Raw genomic sequence first — 19,067 nt, 5'->3', positions numbered from 1 at the left:
CATATCAGTCAATATGGACCGAATACATTGCAAAATTTTAAACCTTGCTTTAGGGTACTGTGCCTTTGTTGGAGGGAATCTTGTGTTTTGGAGGTGTTGTGCCTGTTCCAGTGCAGAAGCAGAGTATTGGTCTTTGGCTCATGGTGTGTTTGAAGTGTTATGGTTGAGATCTCTACTTGAGGAGCTATGCATTGAACATGAAAGGCCCTTGATGCTGTATTGTGATAACCAAGCCGCCATCAGTATTGCTCATAATCCAATACAACATGATAGAAGCAAACATTTTGAAATGGACTGATATTTTATTAGAAATCAAGAAGCTTGCCTTTCCTTTGTTGCCTTTGACATGTAGCTTGTTGTTCTCTTCACCAAAGTTGTTACCGAAGCTAAGTTGGAGACAGATCTATCCAAGTTGGGAATGACAAATATTTATTCCCAACTTGAGGGGGAATGTAGAGATACAGTAGATCAACTTGTGTGGTCCTAATTATTTCTTTCTTATTTCTTATGGCTATTATTGGTTATTTCTTTCTTTCATTATAGGTGGTAGGGGCATTATGGTCTTTGGAATGTGTTTTATTTTAGGGTTTCTAGAAGGGCAACTTTTTGCCCATAATATCAATTAAAAATAATATTTTTTAATAAAATAACCAAAATAAGATAGACTTTTTGGAAAAATATCAAGAAAGGGCAGACACTGTTCATCATCTTCCTCCATGAGAGAATCTCATCGTTAGAAGCTCCCTCGTAGTCGATGCCGATGACTTTGGAATTGAACTTGATATGGCGAAGAAGGTCGAACTTCCCAGCGTACAAATCAAGATACTCCATGATCTGATTGCTGTTGGGAAACTCTTCTTTTACGGTAGATGGCCATGGAAAATCTGAGAATTCTTAGGTAAGCTTCAGTGTCTGGAGCTTGGTAGTCTCTAAAGCTTGTGTCGAAACTCCACTAATTCCTCCCCTGGATTTGAAGACGACTGGATGGAAACCCTTCTCCAAAGTATATTAACTGAAAATGCTCTTCACGTCCCAGAAAGCAAACCGACGGCCGTGTCTAAATCTCCGTCTCCAAGGACTCACAGAACCTCCGCAATTCGCAATGCTTGCTGTAGGATCATAAGATTCCGGCCATATATTCTATCATTTTTCCTTATGAATCTATTGTTCCTTTCATTGCTCTTCCTTCTCTTGTCCACCCATTTCTTTCATTCCTCTTCTCTTGTTCGCCCCATGTTGGTGCGCAAAATGGGATTTGCTGGATTCACTGGTTTCATTGTTCCTCCATTTGTTCCCACAAACAACCTTCTCTTGTCCATCATAGCATTCCGCCCAAGCCTCGCTGTCATCTTCGAATCCGATGTATTCGCTTGAATACAAAGGCAGAGGAAGAAGACCAGGAACAGTGTCCATTGCACTTTCTTGATATTTTTCCAAAAAAGCTATCCTATTTTAATTATTTTATAAAAATATTATTTTTTATTGATATCCAGGGCAAAAATTGCCTTTATCTGCTAGAAACCCTTTATTTTATCTCATATAAATAGCAGTTAATGGGGCAGCAGGACCACAAGATTCTGCACCCTTCTTCTTTCATTCTCTCTATGTTTTCTCTTCTACTTATTTGCTCTTCTTTTTCTTCTTCTTTTCTTGCTGTTCTTACATCAGAACCTAGTTTGGCTGTCAACTTTCTCAGCCAACTTGTAACGTCAACAAATTGAAGAGGAAGGAGACTCCAAATTGGTTATTGGATGGCTTCAAACAGGCAGCCTTTGGAATTTGGACTCATATGCAAACTATGAAGGAAAATAGATATCTTTCAAGGGACTAGAGTGTTTGAGTGTTTCAGTTAGTTGGGTAAGAAGATCTGCAAATAGTTTGGCGGATACATTAGCCAAACAAGGGGTAAACAGCGGTGAACTCTTTTGATCTGAATTGTAAATTTTGAAGTCTTTTGGGGGTTAGTTTTCGTCTTCTTGGGAACTTGACCAATGTACTAATTCTTTTTTTAATTAATGAAAGATACAGTTTCCTATAAAAAATAAATTTAATTACAAGTAAAAGCACTATATTACCCTTTTTTACATATATTTAGAGTAGGTGGACAAATCTGGCCAGCCTCCTAGGCTCCTACTCCAATGCACTCTACATTTTTTCCAACAGTTTAGTCTTTTCATATTGAATAAATAGAAGAGATAGGTCATTGTGCACCTATATCCCTATCTTCCCATTTTCACTCTTTTTTTTTCTTGCTCATTATCTTTCTTTCTTCATGTACAATGAACTGCATCACCCCCCTCCAAATGATTGTGTTATAAGCCTCAAAAGTGCACCATTTTTTATCCCCTACAAGATTTGTAACCAGTGCTTTGTGTTATAGGTCATGTGTGTGATGCTCTGTCAGTGGATCCATGGTCTCGATGCTGTCCACAAACAGGAGAAAAATTCTCTTGTCAGTAAGTTTTCTGCTGCCACCAGCTCTTTGAAAATCTCAACATTGGTGAAATGGGCTGATAAACTTCTTTGTTCCTGTTTGCAGGGGATGCAACCACCTTTCTCAGTGTTGCAACTCATATGAATTTTGTGTTTCTTGCTGCCTAAATCCATCTAGGGTATTTTCTTGAACACTTTATCCTTTGATTATTCACTATATTCTCTCATAAGTTGGTGTTTATGTTTTTCCATGTGAGTTTCTTCTGCAGACACAAAAAGAACTTGCGTTAAAAGTGAAAATTGCCAAACCAATGACTGCAGGTAATAGTCTTTCAGATGGAGGAAACCTCAAGTTTCTTTGCAGAGCATGATTTTCCTTGCCTAGCTAGGAAGAAATGTTTAGAATCTGATCAAACTTCACTTATCTGAACTATGTTAATATCGAGGAATTTAAGAAATTTAACCTCTCAAAAGTTTGACTTATCTAGGTGATGAAATGTTTGCTAGGGGCTCCTTTATATAATGCCTTCTTTGCATGCATGTTTGATTCCTTTTTAGGCAAGGAAAAGGGCAATGAAATCACCTTATCATATGTTGTATGCTATGTTGTATTTTATTTATGCTTTAAGTTACATAAAATCATAATATACACTGTTAATTACTTATTTGCTTGGATTATTGCTGTGACACTTTATTGCTTGGATTTATTGTAAAATGTATTGTAATACTTCTTTGCTTGGATCACTAATACTATTGACTTGTTTCTTTGCTTATTTGTTTTGATTCTTGTTATATAACAATTCATAATTTTAAACATTTGTTTGCTAGGGGCTCTTTTATATAATGCCTTCTTTGCATGCATGTTTGATTCTTGTATTGTTTTGATTCTGGTTGGTGTAGATCCTTGTTTTATCATTGCACTAGTTCCCTTGCTCTAGTTTAGTTGGGCCGTCTTTGTAGCTTTAATAAACATTTCCTTGAGCCATCTCTTTACTATGCTTCGAGTGATTTCATTAGAGTTAGGAGATGGTCAAATTGTGTCCAAGGGTTTACAAAGGAGTTCTTTGATCAATAAATCTGAGGATAAAAATCAGATGGAGGGTGATCAGAAAACATCAAAGAACTGTCCATCTTAGAAGTTTTTTGCTTAGTTGAATAGGGGTTTTTATGGGGTTGGTCTTCATGAAAATGTAAAGAAGGTTCCATATCAAAAAATAAAAAAAAAGGTAAAGAAGGTTAAGAAGGCAAACTAGAGAAGAATAGCTATGGATGCTAATCAAGCCAATGAAGATGTGGAGTTCATATTGGCTAGGGATTTTGTGGACCACTTCAAATCTGTTTATAAAAGGCCCTTGAATAGGAGGCTCATGGTGGCAGGATCAGAATGACCAAGTTTAAATAGGGAGTTCAAGGAAATTCTACAAGGGAGTTTTGAGTTGGAGGAAATTAAGGAGGCTGTTTTTTTTTTTGTATGAATAGATCAAAGGCTCCATGCCCAGATGGATTTACAATGGCCTTTGATTAGGATTATTGGAACATTTTGAAGTGGGATGTATTGGACATTTTTTGAGAATCTTTGAGAGGGGGACACTAAATCTGGAAGTATACGTTATCTTTTTGGTCCTAATCCCCAAAACACTTGGAGCCAAAGATTCTAGACATATTAGCTTGGTAACTAGCTTATATAAGATTGTTGCTAAGGTCTTGTCTTTGAGGCTAAAAAAGGTACAACCTTCCATTTCCTCAACTGACCAAAGTGCTTTTATGTAAGATAGACAAATTACAGATCAAATCCTTGTAGCAAATGAGTGTGTGGAAGAGATGAGAAGAATTGGGAGGAAAGGAGTGATTAAGCTCGATATAGAGAAAGCTTATGACTTGGTGGATTGGTCATTTTTGTCGGTAGTGTGTAGGAGATGTGGCTTTGGGAAGAGATGGTGTAAGTGGATTATGGGGTGTCTTCAAACTTGCCATTATTTAGTCCTACTGAATGGGGTAGTTGTAGATTTCTTTCTAGCTTGAAGAGGGCTTAGACAAGGTTATCCCCTTTACCCATTGTTATCTACTCTTGTAGTTGACGTTTTCAGTTGATTAATCTTGAGGGTAGATAGAACTTAGTTAATTATGGGATGGACTTCCCATAAAAAAAAAAAGAATTGGATGAGAAAGTATGGTGGTTACTTATTTGCAGTTTGTAAATGCCATTGTCTTGTTTTGTGATGGAGAAGAGGAATAATGGGTAAGGAATACGAGGCTAACCATACAACTCTTTGAGCAAATCTCAAATTTGAGGGTAAATTTTGATAAAAGTTTCCTAGCCAGGGTTAATTTGGAGGAGAGGGCTAGTTGCCTTTACAGGTATTGTGGGATGTTTAGTTTCTTCATGGCCAATTAAATATTTAGGTCCTCCTTTAGCTGCCAATCCTAAGGATCATAGTTATTGGACCCTGGTTATAGAAAGATTGTTTAAGAGGTTTGTTGTGTGGAAGAAAACTTACATCTCTTTGGAAGGTAGGATTACATTAATTAAGTATACATTGGCTAATCTCTTTATGTACGACTTGTCTTTGTTTAGGATTCCATAGAGGGTGGGGAAAGCGATTGAAAAAAAATGAAGGATTTCTTGTGGGAACTCGAGGAAGAGAGAAAGGGCCATTTATTTAATTGGGAAGCGGTTTGTAGAAGCAAATGTCAAGGAGGCTTGGTGATAGGGTGCATAGAAATGAGGAACTTGGCTTCGTTGGGGAATTGGGTGTGGAGACTACCTTTAGATAGGGATAAATTATGGCATAAGATGGTAGTAAGCATACATGGGTAGATGGACAATGAATTGTATGTTGGATTTTCTACTAGGGCTACTCAGACTTCTATGTGGAAGGCTACCCATACCTTTCTTTCACACTTTCTCCCTTTTATTTGGTATAATGTTTGTTATTAGAAATCGTGTTATGTTTTGAGAGCATGAATGGGTGGGGAAATTTCCATTAAAAGACCAATTTCCCCCTCTGTATGCATTGTCTTCCTTTAAATGGGAAATTGTTTCAAAGTTTGCTGTCTCCTTTGTATCAAACAAATGTTTTGACTCGGATTAGGGTTTTGTTGGAACTTTGAACTTCCTAGTGTACTAAGACTCCTACAAATTCTTGAAGGGGTGTACCTAAATCCTTCTAAGTCTAATTTTTGGATTAGGACTCCCTCTCCCTTGGGCTCTTTCTATTTTGTTTATTTTTTAATGTCTTGACCTGATCTGCCCTTTGTCTGCACTCTTTTCTTGTAAAAGAGGTTTGGTGTAGACCTATTCCACCTAGAGTTGGTGCACTCAGTTAGGAGGTTTTTTTTCTTAAATGAGAAAATTAACACTTGCAACTTGCTTCAAATGTTTCCTATCCCCTTGTTGGTTTATACTTTGCAAGGCTAATGGTGAGACTTCCTATCACTTGCTAATTCCTTGCCCTTTTGTCACTTGTATTTGGAATTGATTCTCTTTATTTAGGTGCAGGTGGACTCTTCCATCTAGTATGCCAAGCTTATTTGCCCATGTAACTTTTGCTTAGCCAAAGAAAGAGCAGTGTTTTAAAAGCGAAAGGCGCACAAAAAGTGACAGGTTCCAAATGTGCCCTAGGCGCGCACCTTTTTAAAAAAGGCGCATGAAATTAAAAAGAAACTAAAAAATAGAAAAAGAACATGTAGAAATTCTAAGAAATTAGGAAAATGTCAAAAAACAAAGTGGGGAAGAAAGAAGTAAAGAAAAAACTGAAAATAAAAAAAAGAATGGGGTGGAGCCAGTGCTTTAAAAGCATAAGGTGCAAGGCGAGGCGCACACCTTAAATTACAAAAAAAGCTAAAAAATAAAAAAATGCAAAAAAATTAAAAAATATTAAACATAATGTTAATAAAAATATAAACTTAAATTTTAAAATAAATGATTAAAAAACGTATTATCTAAAATTAAAATACATAACATAACATGTAAAGTGTATTCAAATGTGTAAAGATACTGGGCCGAATGGGCCCTAACAGCCTCTCTTGTAATATTTTTTTATTTTATGTTGATGGGCCACACTTAATGGGCCTGTTATTTATTCTTGTTTATTTCCTTTATGTAACTGCCAAGCTGGCCGCTCACTTAAGGGCATACTTGTCATCATTAATTTTTAGATCTTAATAAAATAGGGTTAGAGGAGAATGGAGAATTAATTTGACTCCTTCTTTTCTTACCTCTTCTCTTCGCCATCTTCTTCTCTTATACAGTTATTCAAATATGTTTTATTCTGCTAATCACTGAATTTAAACTTGATATTAGAGGACTGATTTACATCTTGGTATCAGAGCAGGTTTAGTTCCTCTTCCTTCTTTTTCTTCGTTTCTGTACACTCTAAAATCAAGAGAGTGTATGGAGAGATAGGTTCTCTATAGTATAGAGAATCAGTTGCCTAGTTGGTAGAAGGGTTTGGAGAGTTTAGTTTTGGCTAGATTTTGCCAAGAAGTGTTGTTGTTCTGCTGCTGCCCGAAACCCTAGCCGACTAGAGATTTTCGAGGTTACCAGGAAAGGTGAAGCTCGGGTGTGGCGCTCTGTGCTTGGAAGGTGTCTTGAGACTGCTAAATGAGGGCGGTTCAGGTTTGGAAGAGTTTGGGTTAGTCTGGTAGGTGTGGCAACATCTTCTCTCTTCCTCCCATCTGCTGGACGGAGCAAAACCCTAGTTTTTCAAGCACCCAAGTTCTGGTTTGGCTTCAAGTAAGTTTACATAGTCAAATTTTTTTGTTCTTCGATTTCCATTTGATTAATGGAGACATACGGAAGTGAGTTCAAGCAGGTACCGGTTTCTGGACCTGCCTCAGTAGATTCCGTTTTGACTAGTGTGACCACAATTAAGCTAGATGGGACAAACTATCTTGCTTGGGCACAGTCTATAAAAATCTATGTTTGTAGTAGAGGAAAACTCGGGTATCTCACAGGCAGTAAGGTGAAACCCGAAGAGACAAACCCTGAATTTGAAAAATGGATGCAAGAGAAATACACTGTTATAGGATGGTTGGTTAACTCTATGCAACCCCATATAAGCCAGCACTATCTCTGGATGTCTTCGGCCAAGGAGACATGGGACAGTGTAACTGAGACCTACTCACAAAAACTGAATGTAGCCAGAGCGTACAAATTGAAAAGTGATGTGAAAAACCTGAGACATGAGGAGAAGAGTGTGGCAATCTACTACTCTATACTAAAATCCCTATGGCAGGAAATTGATGTTATGGAGACAGTGGTATGGGAGAGTAAAAGGGATGCTGAAATGTATAGAAAGCTGGTGGAGAGAAATAGGGTGTTTGAGTTTCTCACTGGACTCAATCCCGAGTTTGATATTATCAGACATAATATTTTGGCCAGGGATGAGGTTACTCTTTCATAGGCATATGCTATGATAAGTAGTGAGGAGAGTAGGCGGCAGGTTCAGTTGCAGAGTCCACCTACAAAACATTTTGCACATGCGAGAATGAAACCAAAGGACCCTACTGAGAAGAGAGAACAGGTGTGTGAATATTGCAAGAAACCACAACATAGAAAGGACACCTGCTGGAAGCTTCATCCTGGACTTCTCCCTGATAGGTTTAAGAAGAATAATAACCCTAAGAAGGGCAGTCAGGTGGGAAAACCCAAGACTGCTAATGCTGCTACAGTACCTGAAGGGGGAAGTAAGGAGAGTGAAGAGAAATCAACCATTGAACAATTGGCTGCAATGAAGCTGGATTTTGAGAAGTATGGGAGACTCCTAAATCACCTGGAAGCTATAGTTTCTTCAGCTTACCCTTCCAACAGTACATCATCCTCATCAGCTTTTGCTCACTCAGGTACTCGTGCTTCTGCAAATCATGCTTCAGCTTCAGGTAATCATAAAATCCCTTGGATTATTGATTCCGGTGCATCAGACCCTATGACTAGTCTATCTAACCTTTTTTGCTCATATCACCTTCTCTCTGGGAAGGAGAAAATATCCCTTGCCGATGGGTCCCTTGTCCCCATCTCTGGTAAAGGTGATATAAAGACCTCTGACACCTTGTTCTTATCTTCTGTTCTTCATGTCCCTAAGCTTAACACAAACCTCTTATCTGTTAGTAGCTTAATAAAGTCCATGAATTGCAGCATAACTTTCTTTCCCACTCATTGTGTTTTTCGGGACCTGCAGTCTCAGAGGATGATTGGGAGTGGCCATGAGGCGAACGGAATATACTTGCTGGACACACCAGATCAAACTTTGGGACCACCTCATGGAGTTGCCTTAGAGTCAGTCGTGTCAGAGTCTGTTAACAAAATTTTATTATGTCATTTTCGGTTTGGTCACTTGTCTTTTTCTGCTTTGAGTCATCTGTTCCCAGATATGTTTAAAGGAATGTCTTTATCGAGTCTTCATTGTGAATCATGTGAGTTGGCAAAGCATTGTAGACATTCCTATTCAATTAGCAATAAAAGATCACTTTCTCCTTTCCATATTGTTCACTCTGATGTGTGGAGGCCATATCACATGCCAACCATGGGGGGTTACAGGTACTTTATCCTTTTTATTGATGATTATTCACGTTACACTTGGATTTATCCCATGAAATCCAGGGATAAAGTACCAGCTATTGTGAAAAATTTTCATGAACTCATCCTCACCCAGTTTAATACTCGTATCAAATTATTCCGCTCTGACAATGCTAAAGATTATTTTGAGAGAACCCTCTCCACCAATCTTGAAACTTTTGGGGTTATTCATCAAAGTTATTGTTCCTACACTCCACAACAAAACAGGGTGGCGGAAAGAAAGAACAGGCATGTGGTTGAGGTTGCCAGATCCCTCTTGTTTGCATCCCATGTTCCTCTAAAGTTTTGGTCATATCGGTATTGACCGAAACTAACTTAACGAAACTACGGTTTGCATCTTAGATCCCTCTAGAAGCTAACTTAACCGAAACTACGTCGGTTGAAATCCCCAAGAAAAGGACTCGTGATATAGTCAGTCCCACGTGCCAGTGGCATTACCGACTTGGCCATATCGGTATTGACCGAATCACAAGGCTGGTAAAGGATGGTCCTTTGGGTTTTCTAACCGTAGAAGATCTTCCCACTTGTGAGCCTTGCCTCCGAGGCAAGATGACAAAGTGACCATTTAACGGTAAGCCTGAAAGATGTACAGGCACACTTGACCTTATACATACTGATGTATGTGGTCCCCTGAGTGTCAGGACTCGTAACCAACACGTGTATTTCATCACTTTTACCGATGATTTCTCACGATGTGGTTACGTGTACCTGATGAGACAGATGTCCGAGTCCTTTGAAAAGTTCAAGGAATTCAGACAAGAAGTCGAGAAACAGTTAGGGAGAGAAATTAAGGCCCTTCGATCGGATCGAGGTGGCGAGTATCTCTCTGACGAATTCAGGGACTACTTGAAGGCCAACGGGATAATATCACTGTTGGCTCCTCCTGCAACACCACAACTTAACGGTGTTTCAGAGAGGAGGAATAGGACATTGTTAGACATGGTCCGGTCACTTCTCACACGCTCGGAATTACCCACATTCTTTTGGGGATATGCATTAGAGACTGCTATCTACGTGCTGAATCGGGTTCCAACCAAATCGGTTCCGAAAACTCCATACGAACTTTGGACCGGAAAGAAACCAAGTGTCAGACACTTGAAGATTTGGTGTTGTCCTACGCACGTTAAAAGAACGAGTGCGGACAAGTTGGAATCCAAGACCAGCCGTTGCCTATTTATAGGCTACCCAAAAGATTCGGTGGGTTATCTATTCTATGACCCAAGTGAGCAGAAAGTGTTCTGCATTCGAAATGCCCAGTTCTTAGAAACCGATTACATCCTGGACACCCATCATCAGGAAAGTGATCTAAAACATATTGCATTCTTGATTCTGAGTCGCCTTTGTAGCATGACCCTCGAGGCAAGCCTGAACAAGTCTATGTTAGGACCTGGAATTCTTATTTCTCACAAAAAATAATGATTTTACAACTTTCAATTAGGGGTCCGGGGGTGGAGCCCTTGGCCCAGCTGTTAGACTCAAAAAACAGCAAAAAGCGTAGAATTTTAAAAAGGCGCTAGCCTGGGCTGAGGCGCAAGGCACCCCCCTAGGACCTGGGCGAGGCGCATACCCCAAAATGTGCCTCGCCTGTGTGCCTAGCGCACCTTTTAAATAACTGGGTGGGGCCTTGTTTTACTGTTTTCAAATTAATATTTGCTGATAAAAAAACATTGTGTAACAATGGGCCAGAGCCCCTGTTTTAGATTGAAACAGACAAGGGAAGAAGAAGAAGGGGGTGGAGCCCCTGTTTTAGTGTAAAACAGACAAGGGAAGAAGGGGGCGAAGCCCCTGTTTTAGTGTAAAATAGTTCTAGAGGAAGAAACACAATGAAAACAAAGATTGGGTGGAGCCCCTGTTTTTCTGTGAACAAGAAGAAGAAGAAGGAGGAGAAGAAGAAGGAGAAGAAGAAGAAGAAAAGAAGAAGAAGGGGGCGGGCGGAACCCCTGTTTTCAGTGTAAAAAGCGAAGAAACAGTAACACAATGAAAAAAAATGATTGGGCAAAGCCCCTGTTTTTCTGTGAAGTACCCTATCCTGAAAGCCTGAAGAGTTGAAGACGTTGTAGTTGGTTGTCCGACTGAGAGATGGTCTCTGATAATCGAACTTCGAAGGTGGTTGTTTGACTGAGAGTCTGAGATAACTGAGACAGGCCTGAACTTGATGATCCAAGAAGAACTAGGGGGCTGAGGGCTCTGAACTTTGCCGTTCAAGACTTCGACTGATAGTGGGAGTCTGAGAAGATTTTTTTGAAAGCCTTGCATGGCAAGTTTTTTCACTCTCGATTGGGTCTTCAATTCTTTCTTTCAAATTTGCCATACCATATCCCAATATTTTGGCACATAAAAGGAAATAAATATTATATATACGATTATAATCATCTATAAAACTAAATTTAAAAACAAAAAAAAAGAAAGGGCAACTTAAAATAGTCGCTCGCTTGGACCGCTTGGCGCCTGGCCTAAGGCGCACACCTTCCTAAAGTCTGGCCGCCTTGACCCATGCGAGGCGCCATCTCTAGAATGCGCCTCGCCTTACGCCTTAGGCATGCCTTTTAAAACACTGAGAAAGAGAGGAAGGATTATGCTGAGATTCACCAAGATTGCAATAAATTGGACAATATGAGAGGAATGAAATGCAAGAAAATTCAAGGAGAGAAGTATGGAAGCAATAATTGAATGTATTGTTAATTATCAAAAAAAAGAATGCATTGTTACCAAGGTGGGCTATTGGCTAAAGCCAAAAATCCTTGGAGAGATTTTCATCTTCCACAGAGACTTCCTGAAAAAAGTTTTTTTTTTTTTTGGTAATAAAAGAAAAAACTTACTAAAATAAAAAAAGAAGAGATTATAGAGGAAGATGATCATTAGTCACTCGAGAAGAAAAAACAGACCTACATCTCCAAAAGTCCAAACATGGTCTTAAACAAACAAATCACCCAACCCCCTGACAAAAAGAAGCAAAATACCAACAAGACCCACCTCCACTAAACAAAGACACAAGACACGGTGTGAGAGAGTGGATATACATTTAAGGATTTGAGAGCAAGGCATTGACTGGGAGTGTGAAGCGAAGGCGAAATCACAAAACAAAGTAAGTGTGTGCCAACGAGAACCCTTTTTAGTCTTGAAGAAACCTTACTCTGAGTATTGCAAAGAAGTAGTCTCACGGAAGCTGGTTGAGAACCTTTTTAGTCTTACACTATCACTGCAGTGAGAAGAAATACAATCTTATTAAATCAATTGAGATCCAATACCGGGGGATCTCACAAATCAAAGACGATGCCATCTCATTAACATGAGCAAGATCCAAAATCTGTAACCAATGGACGACCTTCTCAAGATAAGCATGCCTTTCTCAAGATAAGCATCATGGAACGAAGATTTTTGAATGTCGGATCAAAATCTCTTACAAAGAAAAGAAGTCTTTGTTAGTCTTTCTCAAGATAAGCATCATGAACGGAGATTTTTGAATGTCGGATCAAAATCCTTTGAAATTAAACGAAGCTCTAATAAAAAAGATGATTTCGTACTAACGGAAAGGGGCAAGGGAGCTTGGACACAGATAGTTTTGTCTCGTGAGGACATTCTATGGACTAGATCCTACATCCAAGAAGCTCTGGAAATTGAACGAAGACATTTAGCAGACCGTAAGAGAGCGTTCAAGGGAAGAATCCTATGTTTACAACTTAAATCAAATACCTGGGGCAGATTCATCCGCCTGAGCAGATGGGAAAAATCAGACAAGGTAAGACACATTTGTATCCCAGAAGAACCAACTTCCGGTGGCTGGAACTCCTTCATCCAATTTTTGGACTGGGCTGTTCCGCCTAGAGTGAAACCCCGCCATACTAATCTCACGCAAGAAGCCTTTCCATCGCTCCAAGTCAAAAGCAAAATCATAAAATCCGGAGGGTCTGCGTTTCTTTCGATTGCACATCAGGGAAAGCCATTTGGAAACTGGAGTTTGGCTTTCGTCTGCACGAAAACATCTGCGTTAAATTGGGATGAAGTTGAAGCCGGACTGTCTGCAAATTTGCATTCTGAATCCATGTTGAAACTGCACCCTTTTGAACAAAACAAAGCAGTTGGCTTTACCCCTTTGGAAGACTTGATTATCTCTTGGACGAAGCTCAAAGCAATCTTCGTTTTTGGTGACTGGGTTCAAATTGAACGCTGGTGGCCAAAGATTAATGCAGTCCTTGATTAGTTGAGGTTCAACGGTTGGCTCGAGTTAAGAGGGCTTCCATTCCACCTCTGGACGAAGGAAATCTTTTCTCTGATAGGAGACACCTGCGGAGGTCTTGAAGACATAGATCCCCGATCTCTGAATTTCTCTGAGTTAAGTTTTGCCAGAATCAGGGTGAAAAGCCGTGGTATTCATGCCATCCCTCGTTCAGTCCTAGTTCTGGATAGAAACGTCTGGTTCTACATCTCTGTGGAGGTGGAGAAGACGAACGAGTCACCTTCCGGTCTCTCCGAGTCAACTCACTCAAAGGTCTCTCCTCCACGTGGTACTTCCACTTTTGTCGCTCAGAGATCTGGTCGCAGTAGAGGCATGCACAGAGAAGTCGGAAAGTCGGTGGTGGCTCCTCGTGAATTTGCGTAGGAGCTATCCTCCTCCAAATCTAAAGGCGTAGTGGAGCTCAAAAGATGTGAAGAAGTTGGACAGGCGCAACCCCTTATTAAAGTCTCAAATCACAAAAGCCTCCCTAATTCCAGGATTGCCAATATTGTCCCAACTCCCAGTCGGTTTGAAAACTTGGGCCGCTCTTCTCAAACCCAAGGCCCACATAAGTCTTCCGGCCCATCTAGCACCTTAAGCCCACCAGCAACCCCCACTTTCAGTCAGGCGGTTCCCGAAACTCCTCCCAGTTCAGGCCGGCATCTGGGTAAAGTTTTCATGGCTCCAACTCCATCCGTGAGCTCTGGCATGCCATCCGCCAGTGAAGAAGAAGACACATAGGACGACCTCAGCTCGTATGCTACTGAAGTAGATCCAGACCCTCGTGAGTTTGCTCTTAAAAGAGTTAAAGACCTGTTTGCAGACAAAGGGAGTTGGGGATGTGTGGAGATTCTCGAACATACCCAGTTAATCAATCCAAGCTATGGAATGTCTTCAGAATCAGACCCCCCTGTTCGCAGACAAGGGAGAGATTCGTCACCCCCCTTTCCTGACCAAAACCATAAATCGCACTCAGGGAGTTCCCCTGCCCCCTATTCGGTTATGTCTTCTCTTCAGCCTCCTTTTTCTTGCTCTGCTTCTACATCTCACTGTCTTTTTTTCCCCTTCTACTCTTTCAGGTTCAAATGAGTTGCCATCCCACCCAATGCAGATCGTTCCAATTCAGACAGTTGTTCCACCAAGCAGTGGCAGAAAGGAGACAGAGAATTTGGGAATGAACAATATAGCCGGAACTTTGGGAATTGTGAGAAAAGACAAAGAAGATGAAAAGGAGAGAATCCTTAATAAAGAGGTGACTAAATCTGGAATGGCCCAGGAGAACAGAAAAAAAGGTCCCAAACAAGAACTAAAAAGGCTTCAGTGGGGTATAAGGGATCGTGTTGAGGGCCCGGGAATAGGATCTCGTCACGGGTCGGTCCACGGGGAAAACCTCCTTTTTTCCCTTGTTCCTTCCTGCTCGTGATGAACCTATCTTGGCGCCTTCGGTGATTTGTCCAAGAGATCACCAACTCTCCTAACTCACTCTTGACTGAATAATTTGATATCTCATTCAATAATGGGGTCTCCTTAAATAGGAGATTACAAGAGTCCTAATCAAAGGGAGTCTCCTTGCTGAATAGGGAGACTTCCAGTTCTATCTTGTTAAGGATAAGATAAGCTAATCCTAATCTGATAAGCTACTAACAAGATAAGATAAGATAAGCTAAGCTAATCCTAATCTGATAAGCTATTATCAAGATAAGATAAGAGATAAGAACAATAAGATAAGAACAAGGAAAATGAGCTAATCTAATCTAGATAAGGCTGCTGTTGCCAAACTGGGTAGGATGAGCATCACTGAATCCTTGCTGCTGCTGGCGGCGGGCCCGGGGCCTGTTGCTGCCGGCGGCGATGGTACGTCTTCCCGAGGAAGGCATCCATAACAGATCGCATCTCAAAAGGAAATAGGATGAATAAGGGGAAATCTGTCAAAGTGACTCAATGAAGATACTAAGGTTGAATGTTAGGGGTTTGGGAGGTCAGCTCAAAAGAAGCTTAGTGAAAGAAACATTGAAGAGAGAAAATCCAGATATAATTGTCCTTCAGGAGTCAAAAAAAGAAGTCATCGATAGAAAACTTATGAAAGCCATATGGGGAATAAGGGGTAGAAAATGGACTGCTGTTCCAGCTGTGGGGTCCGCTGGAGGTATCATTCTAGCATGGAAGGAAGATGAAATTTCAGGCTTGGAGATCGACAGAGGTGAATTCTCAATCTCGGTTCTGTTCACTAATTTTAAAGATGACTTCAGCTGGATCCTCACTGGTGTGTATGGTCCTAACTCTCCGTCTGATAGAGTGAGGTTTTGGGCTGAGTTGGAGTCCCTGCATGAGGAGGAGGACATACCATGGTGTTTAGTGGGTGATTTCAATGTCACCAGGTTCAGTTCAGAACATTCTAATGGTAGAACCCCAACCAGAAGCATGAGAAATTTCTCTAATTTTATTGACAGACACAATCTATGTGATCTCCCTCTTACCAATGGACTTTTTACCTGGTCAAACATGCAAGAAAATGCCATAAGCTGCAGACTTGACAGATTTTTATTATCTCAGGATTGGTTGGAGAGATTTCCAAGTCTGTGTCAAGAACTTTGTCCAAGATGTACCTCGGACCACTGGCCCATATTGCTGAACACTGAAAGAATAATTAAAAGAAAGACCCCATTCAGATTGGAAAAATTCTGGCTACAACACAAAGATTTCAGTAAAAAGGTTGCAACATGGTGGGAAGACTGCAAAGTAGAGGGTTGGGCTGGATTCAGACTTCTTCAGAAATTAAAAGCTTTGAAGAAAAATCTTAAAGCTTGGGGAAGAGAAGAATTTAAAGCTGTTGAAGCTGAGAAAAAAAGAATACTTTCGGAATTAGAGGACTTGGACAATAGAGAGCAAAATGGGACCCTCAATGCCTTAAACAGAAATAAAAGAGCAGAATTAAGAAAGGAACGGGAAAAACTAGTTAGAAGGGAAGAGATCTATTGGAGACAAAGATCAAGAGTGAGATGGTTGAAAGAAGGGGACAATGATTCCAGATTTTTTCACACCTATGCCTCGGGAAGAAGTAGGAAGAATTTTATTTCTAAGCTCATTCTTAATCAGAGAGAAGTGGAGAATCCTGAGGAAATTTCTGATGCTTTCCTTTCTTTCTTTAAAAACCTTTACTCCAAGGATAGTGAAAATCAATTCACAATATTTAATTGGGATGGCACTACCCTTTCAGCTGAAAAGAGGGATTGGTTGGAAAGAAGTTTTGAAGAGGAAGAAGTCAAGAAGACTATTTTCAGCCTGGACGGTGATAGGGCTCCAGGGCCGGATGGCTTCCCTATCCTTTTCTTCCAAAAATGTTGGGAAATTGTAAAGTCAGATCTCATGGAGTTTTAGAGGGACTTCCATTCATCTGCCATTGTTAACAAGGGCCTTAACTCTATCTTTCTCTACCTCATCCCTAAGAAAGGGGGTGTTTTGGATGTTAAAGACTTTAGACCCATAAGTTTGGTTGGGAGCATATACAAAATTTTGGCGAAGGTTCTGGCCAACGGACTTAAAGATTCCTTGAAGATCTAATTTCCCCAAATCAGTTTGCTTTTGTTAAAGGAAGACAAATTGTGGACAACATTCTTATTGCAAATGAGTGTGTAGAAGACAGAAAATCCTCTGGGATCCCGGGGGTCCTCGTGAAACTTGATCTTGAGAAGGCATACGACAAAGTGGATTTGGACTGCATTCTTGATTGCTTAAGGCTAAGAGGTTTTGGGTGAAACTGGATCAGGTGGATTAAAGGTTGTATTGGCTCTCCATGGTTTTCAGTATTGATAAATGGTGAAGCAAAAGGTTATTTCAAAGCAAGCAGGGGTCTAAGACAAGGTTGCCCTCTTTCCCCTTTACTTTTCACTTTGGTGATGGATATATTTAATTATCTCTTTGACAAGTCAATTCTTTTCAACTTGGTGAAAGGTTTTGAAGTGGGTAGGGATAAACTTCACATCTCTCACTTACAGTTTGCCGACGACATAATCCTATTCTTAGATGCTTCTATAACCAACATCACAAACAGTAAAATGGTAATTGAATGTTTCGAGATTCTCACTGGTATGAGAGTTAATTTCTGCAAAAGCAGTATTGTGGCTATCAACTCAGTGGAAGTGGATCTTCTAGAAAATTTCAAATCTTTATTGGGGTGCAAAGTGGAGAATCTTCCCATTACCTACCTTGGGATGCCTCTTGGAGGGAATCCAAAATCCCTCAACTTTTGGAGTCCTGTGTTGGAGAAATGCGAGAAGAAACGATCGACTTAGAAAAAGTGTTATCTCTCCAAAGGGGGTAGGCTTACTCTCATAAAGGCCTCCTTATCAAATCTGCCGGTCTACTTCTATCTTCCAGATCCCGACCAAAGTCAGAAATCAGATTGAGAAACTTCAAAGGAATTTTCTTTGCGAAGGTGGTGGAGATAAGAGAAACCATTTAGTCAGCTGGAAACAAGTATGCAGACCAAAAGAGGAAGGCGGTTTGGGTATTGGACAACTTGAAGAGAAAAATTCCTCTCTTCTAGGCAAATGGCTCTGGAGATTTTCGAAAGAACCTAATGACCTAATGCTCTTTGGACTGCTGTCATCTCAAGTAAATATGGATGAAATACAAACGGGTGGGATTGCAATCTCCATTTGAACAGGATAAAGGCCATAAATCCTTGGAAAGGTATATGTTCCATTCATACTTCTTTCTTTCCTTTTATAAGGTATAAAGTGGGAAATGGTTCTAAAATTAAATTCTGGAAAGATCTTTGGTGGGGGGAATCTACCCTGGATGCCTCTTTCCCTAGGCTGTTTAACCTCACCCTTGTCCAAGAAGCCTCTATTTCTGATTGCCTCTCAAACCAGTCCGCCAAGAATTCTTTAAACCTCCACCTCAGAAGACCCGTAAGGGACTTGGAGATCTCTGATTTAATAGCTTTAATCTAAACCCTCAAAGATACTTATATATTCCCCTCTCATTTTGACACCCGAATATGGACCCTTCACCCAAATGGCAAGGAATAAGGCTTAGCAAAAGGGGTAATGTCTTTTGGCAATCAGTGCCTCATGCAGTAATGTGGGGCGTTTGGGATGAAAGAAACACCCGTATCTTTGACAATAAAAGCAGAACCATGGAGGAGTTAATCTCAGATATTACTTATCTTTGCATCCTTTGGTCTGTGAATTCAGATCTTTTTAAAGGACTTTCTGTCAATGATATTATCAGAAATATTCACCCCTTTCTGTTTCTGCCTCATCCTCAGCAAACACCCTTGAAGCATCCCGTTTCCATCAGTGAAGGTGTGATAACCCTTAATTTTGACGGTTGTGCCTTAGGCAATCCGGGCTTTGCAGGTATTGGTGGTACAGTAAGGGATGAAAGGGGCAATATCTGCTGGACTTTTAGCAGCCCAATCGGTTGGGCCGACTCCACAAAGGCTGAAGTGATGGCTGCTCTCACCGGAATCAGGATAATTAAGAATTTGGGTATTCAGAATTTGATCATTGCAGGTGATTTCAGCAAATACAATAAAATGGTTAAGAGACAAAAAAGGGGGTCCTTGGAGACTTTATCACTATCTGACTGAAGCTTGGGATTCTTTGGATGGATTGAATGCTAACTTAGTTTGGATTCCTAGGGAATACAATCATACTGCGGATGACCTAGCTAAATTTGGTGTGTATTTGGAGCATCTGTATAGCGACAAGCTTCCTCCTTTGTAACTTGCAGTGGTTCCCCCCCTGTTTTGTATATCTCCTCTTGTTCCCCCCCCTTTTATTCTCAATAAATCTTGGTTAAATTTTCTCAAAAAAAAAATAGTGGAATGCCTAA

The 19,067-nt window shown here is 40.3% G+C and overlaps 1 protein-coding gene across 3 annotated transcripts in view; it reads left to right on the top strand.

Annotated features, from left to right (window-relative positions):
* The window catches only part of LOC104586086 (glycosyltransferase family protein), a 95,679-nt gene that overhangs the window by 19,031 nt on the left and 57,581 nt on the right, over positions 1-19,067 (top strand). For all 3 annotated transcript variants that reach the window (XM_010243203.3, XM_010243202.3, XM_010243200.3), the window contains exons 3-5: positions 2,381-2,456; positions 2,540-2,612; positions 2,703-2,754. In XM_010243203.3, coding sequence (XP_010241505.1) covers positions 2,381-2,456; positions 2,540-2,612; positions 2,703-2,754 — 201 coding nt within the window. The remainder of the gene's footprint in view (positions 1-2,380; positions 2,457-2,539; positions 2,613-2,702; positions 2,755-19,067) is intronic.

Source organism: Nelumbo nucifera, chromosome 1 (genome assembly GCF_055504915.1).
Source record: "Nelumbo nucifera cultivar China Antique chromosome 1, China Antique-T2T, whole genome shotgun sequence".
Classification (NCBI taxonomy): domain Eukaryota; kingdom Viridiplantae; phylum Streptophyta; class Magnoliopsida; order Proteales; family Nelumbonaceae; genus Nelumbo; species Nelumbo nucifera.
Note: the sequence above shows the minus strand (reverse complement) of the source record. Positions and strands in the feature narration are given on the sequence as shown.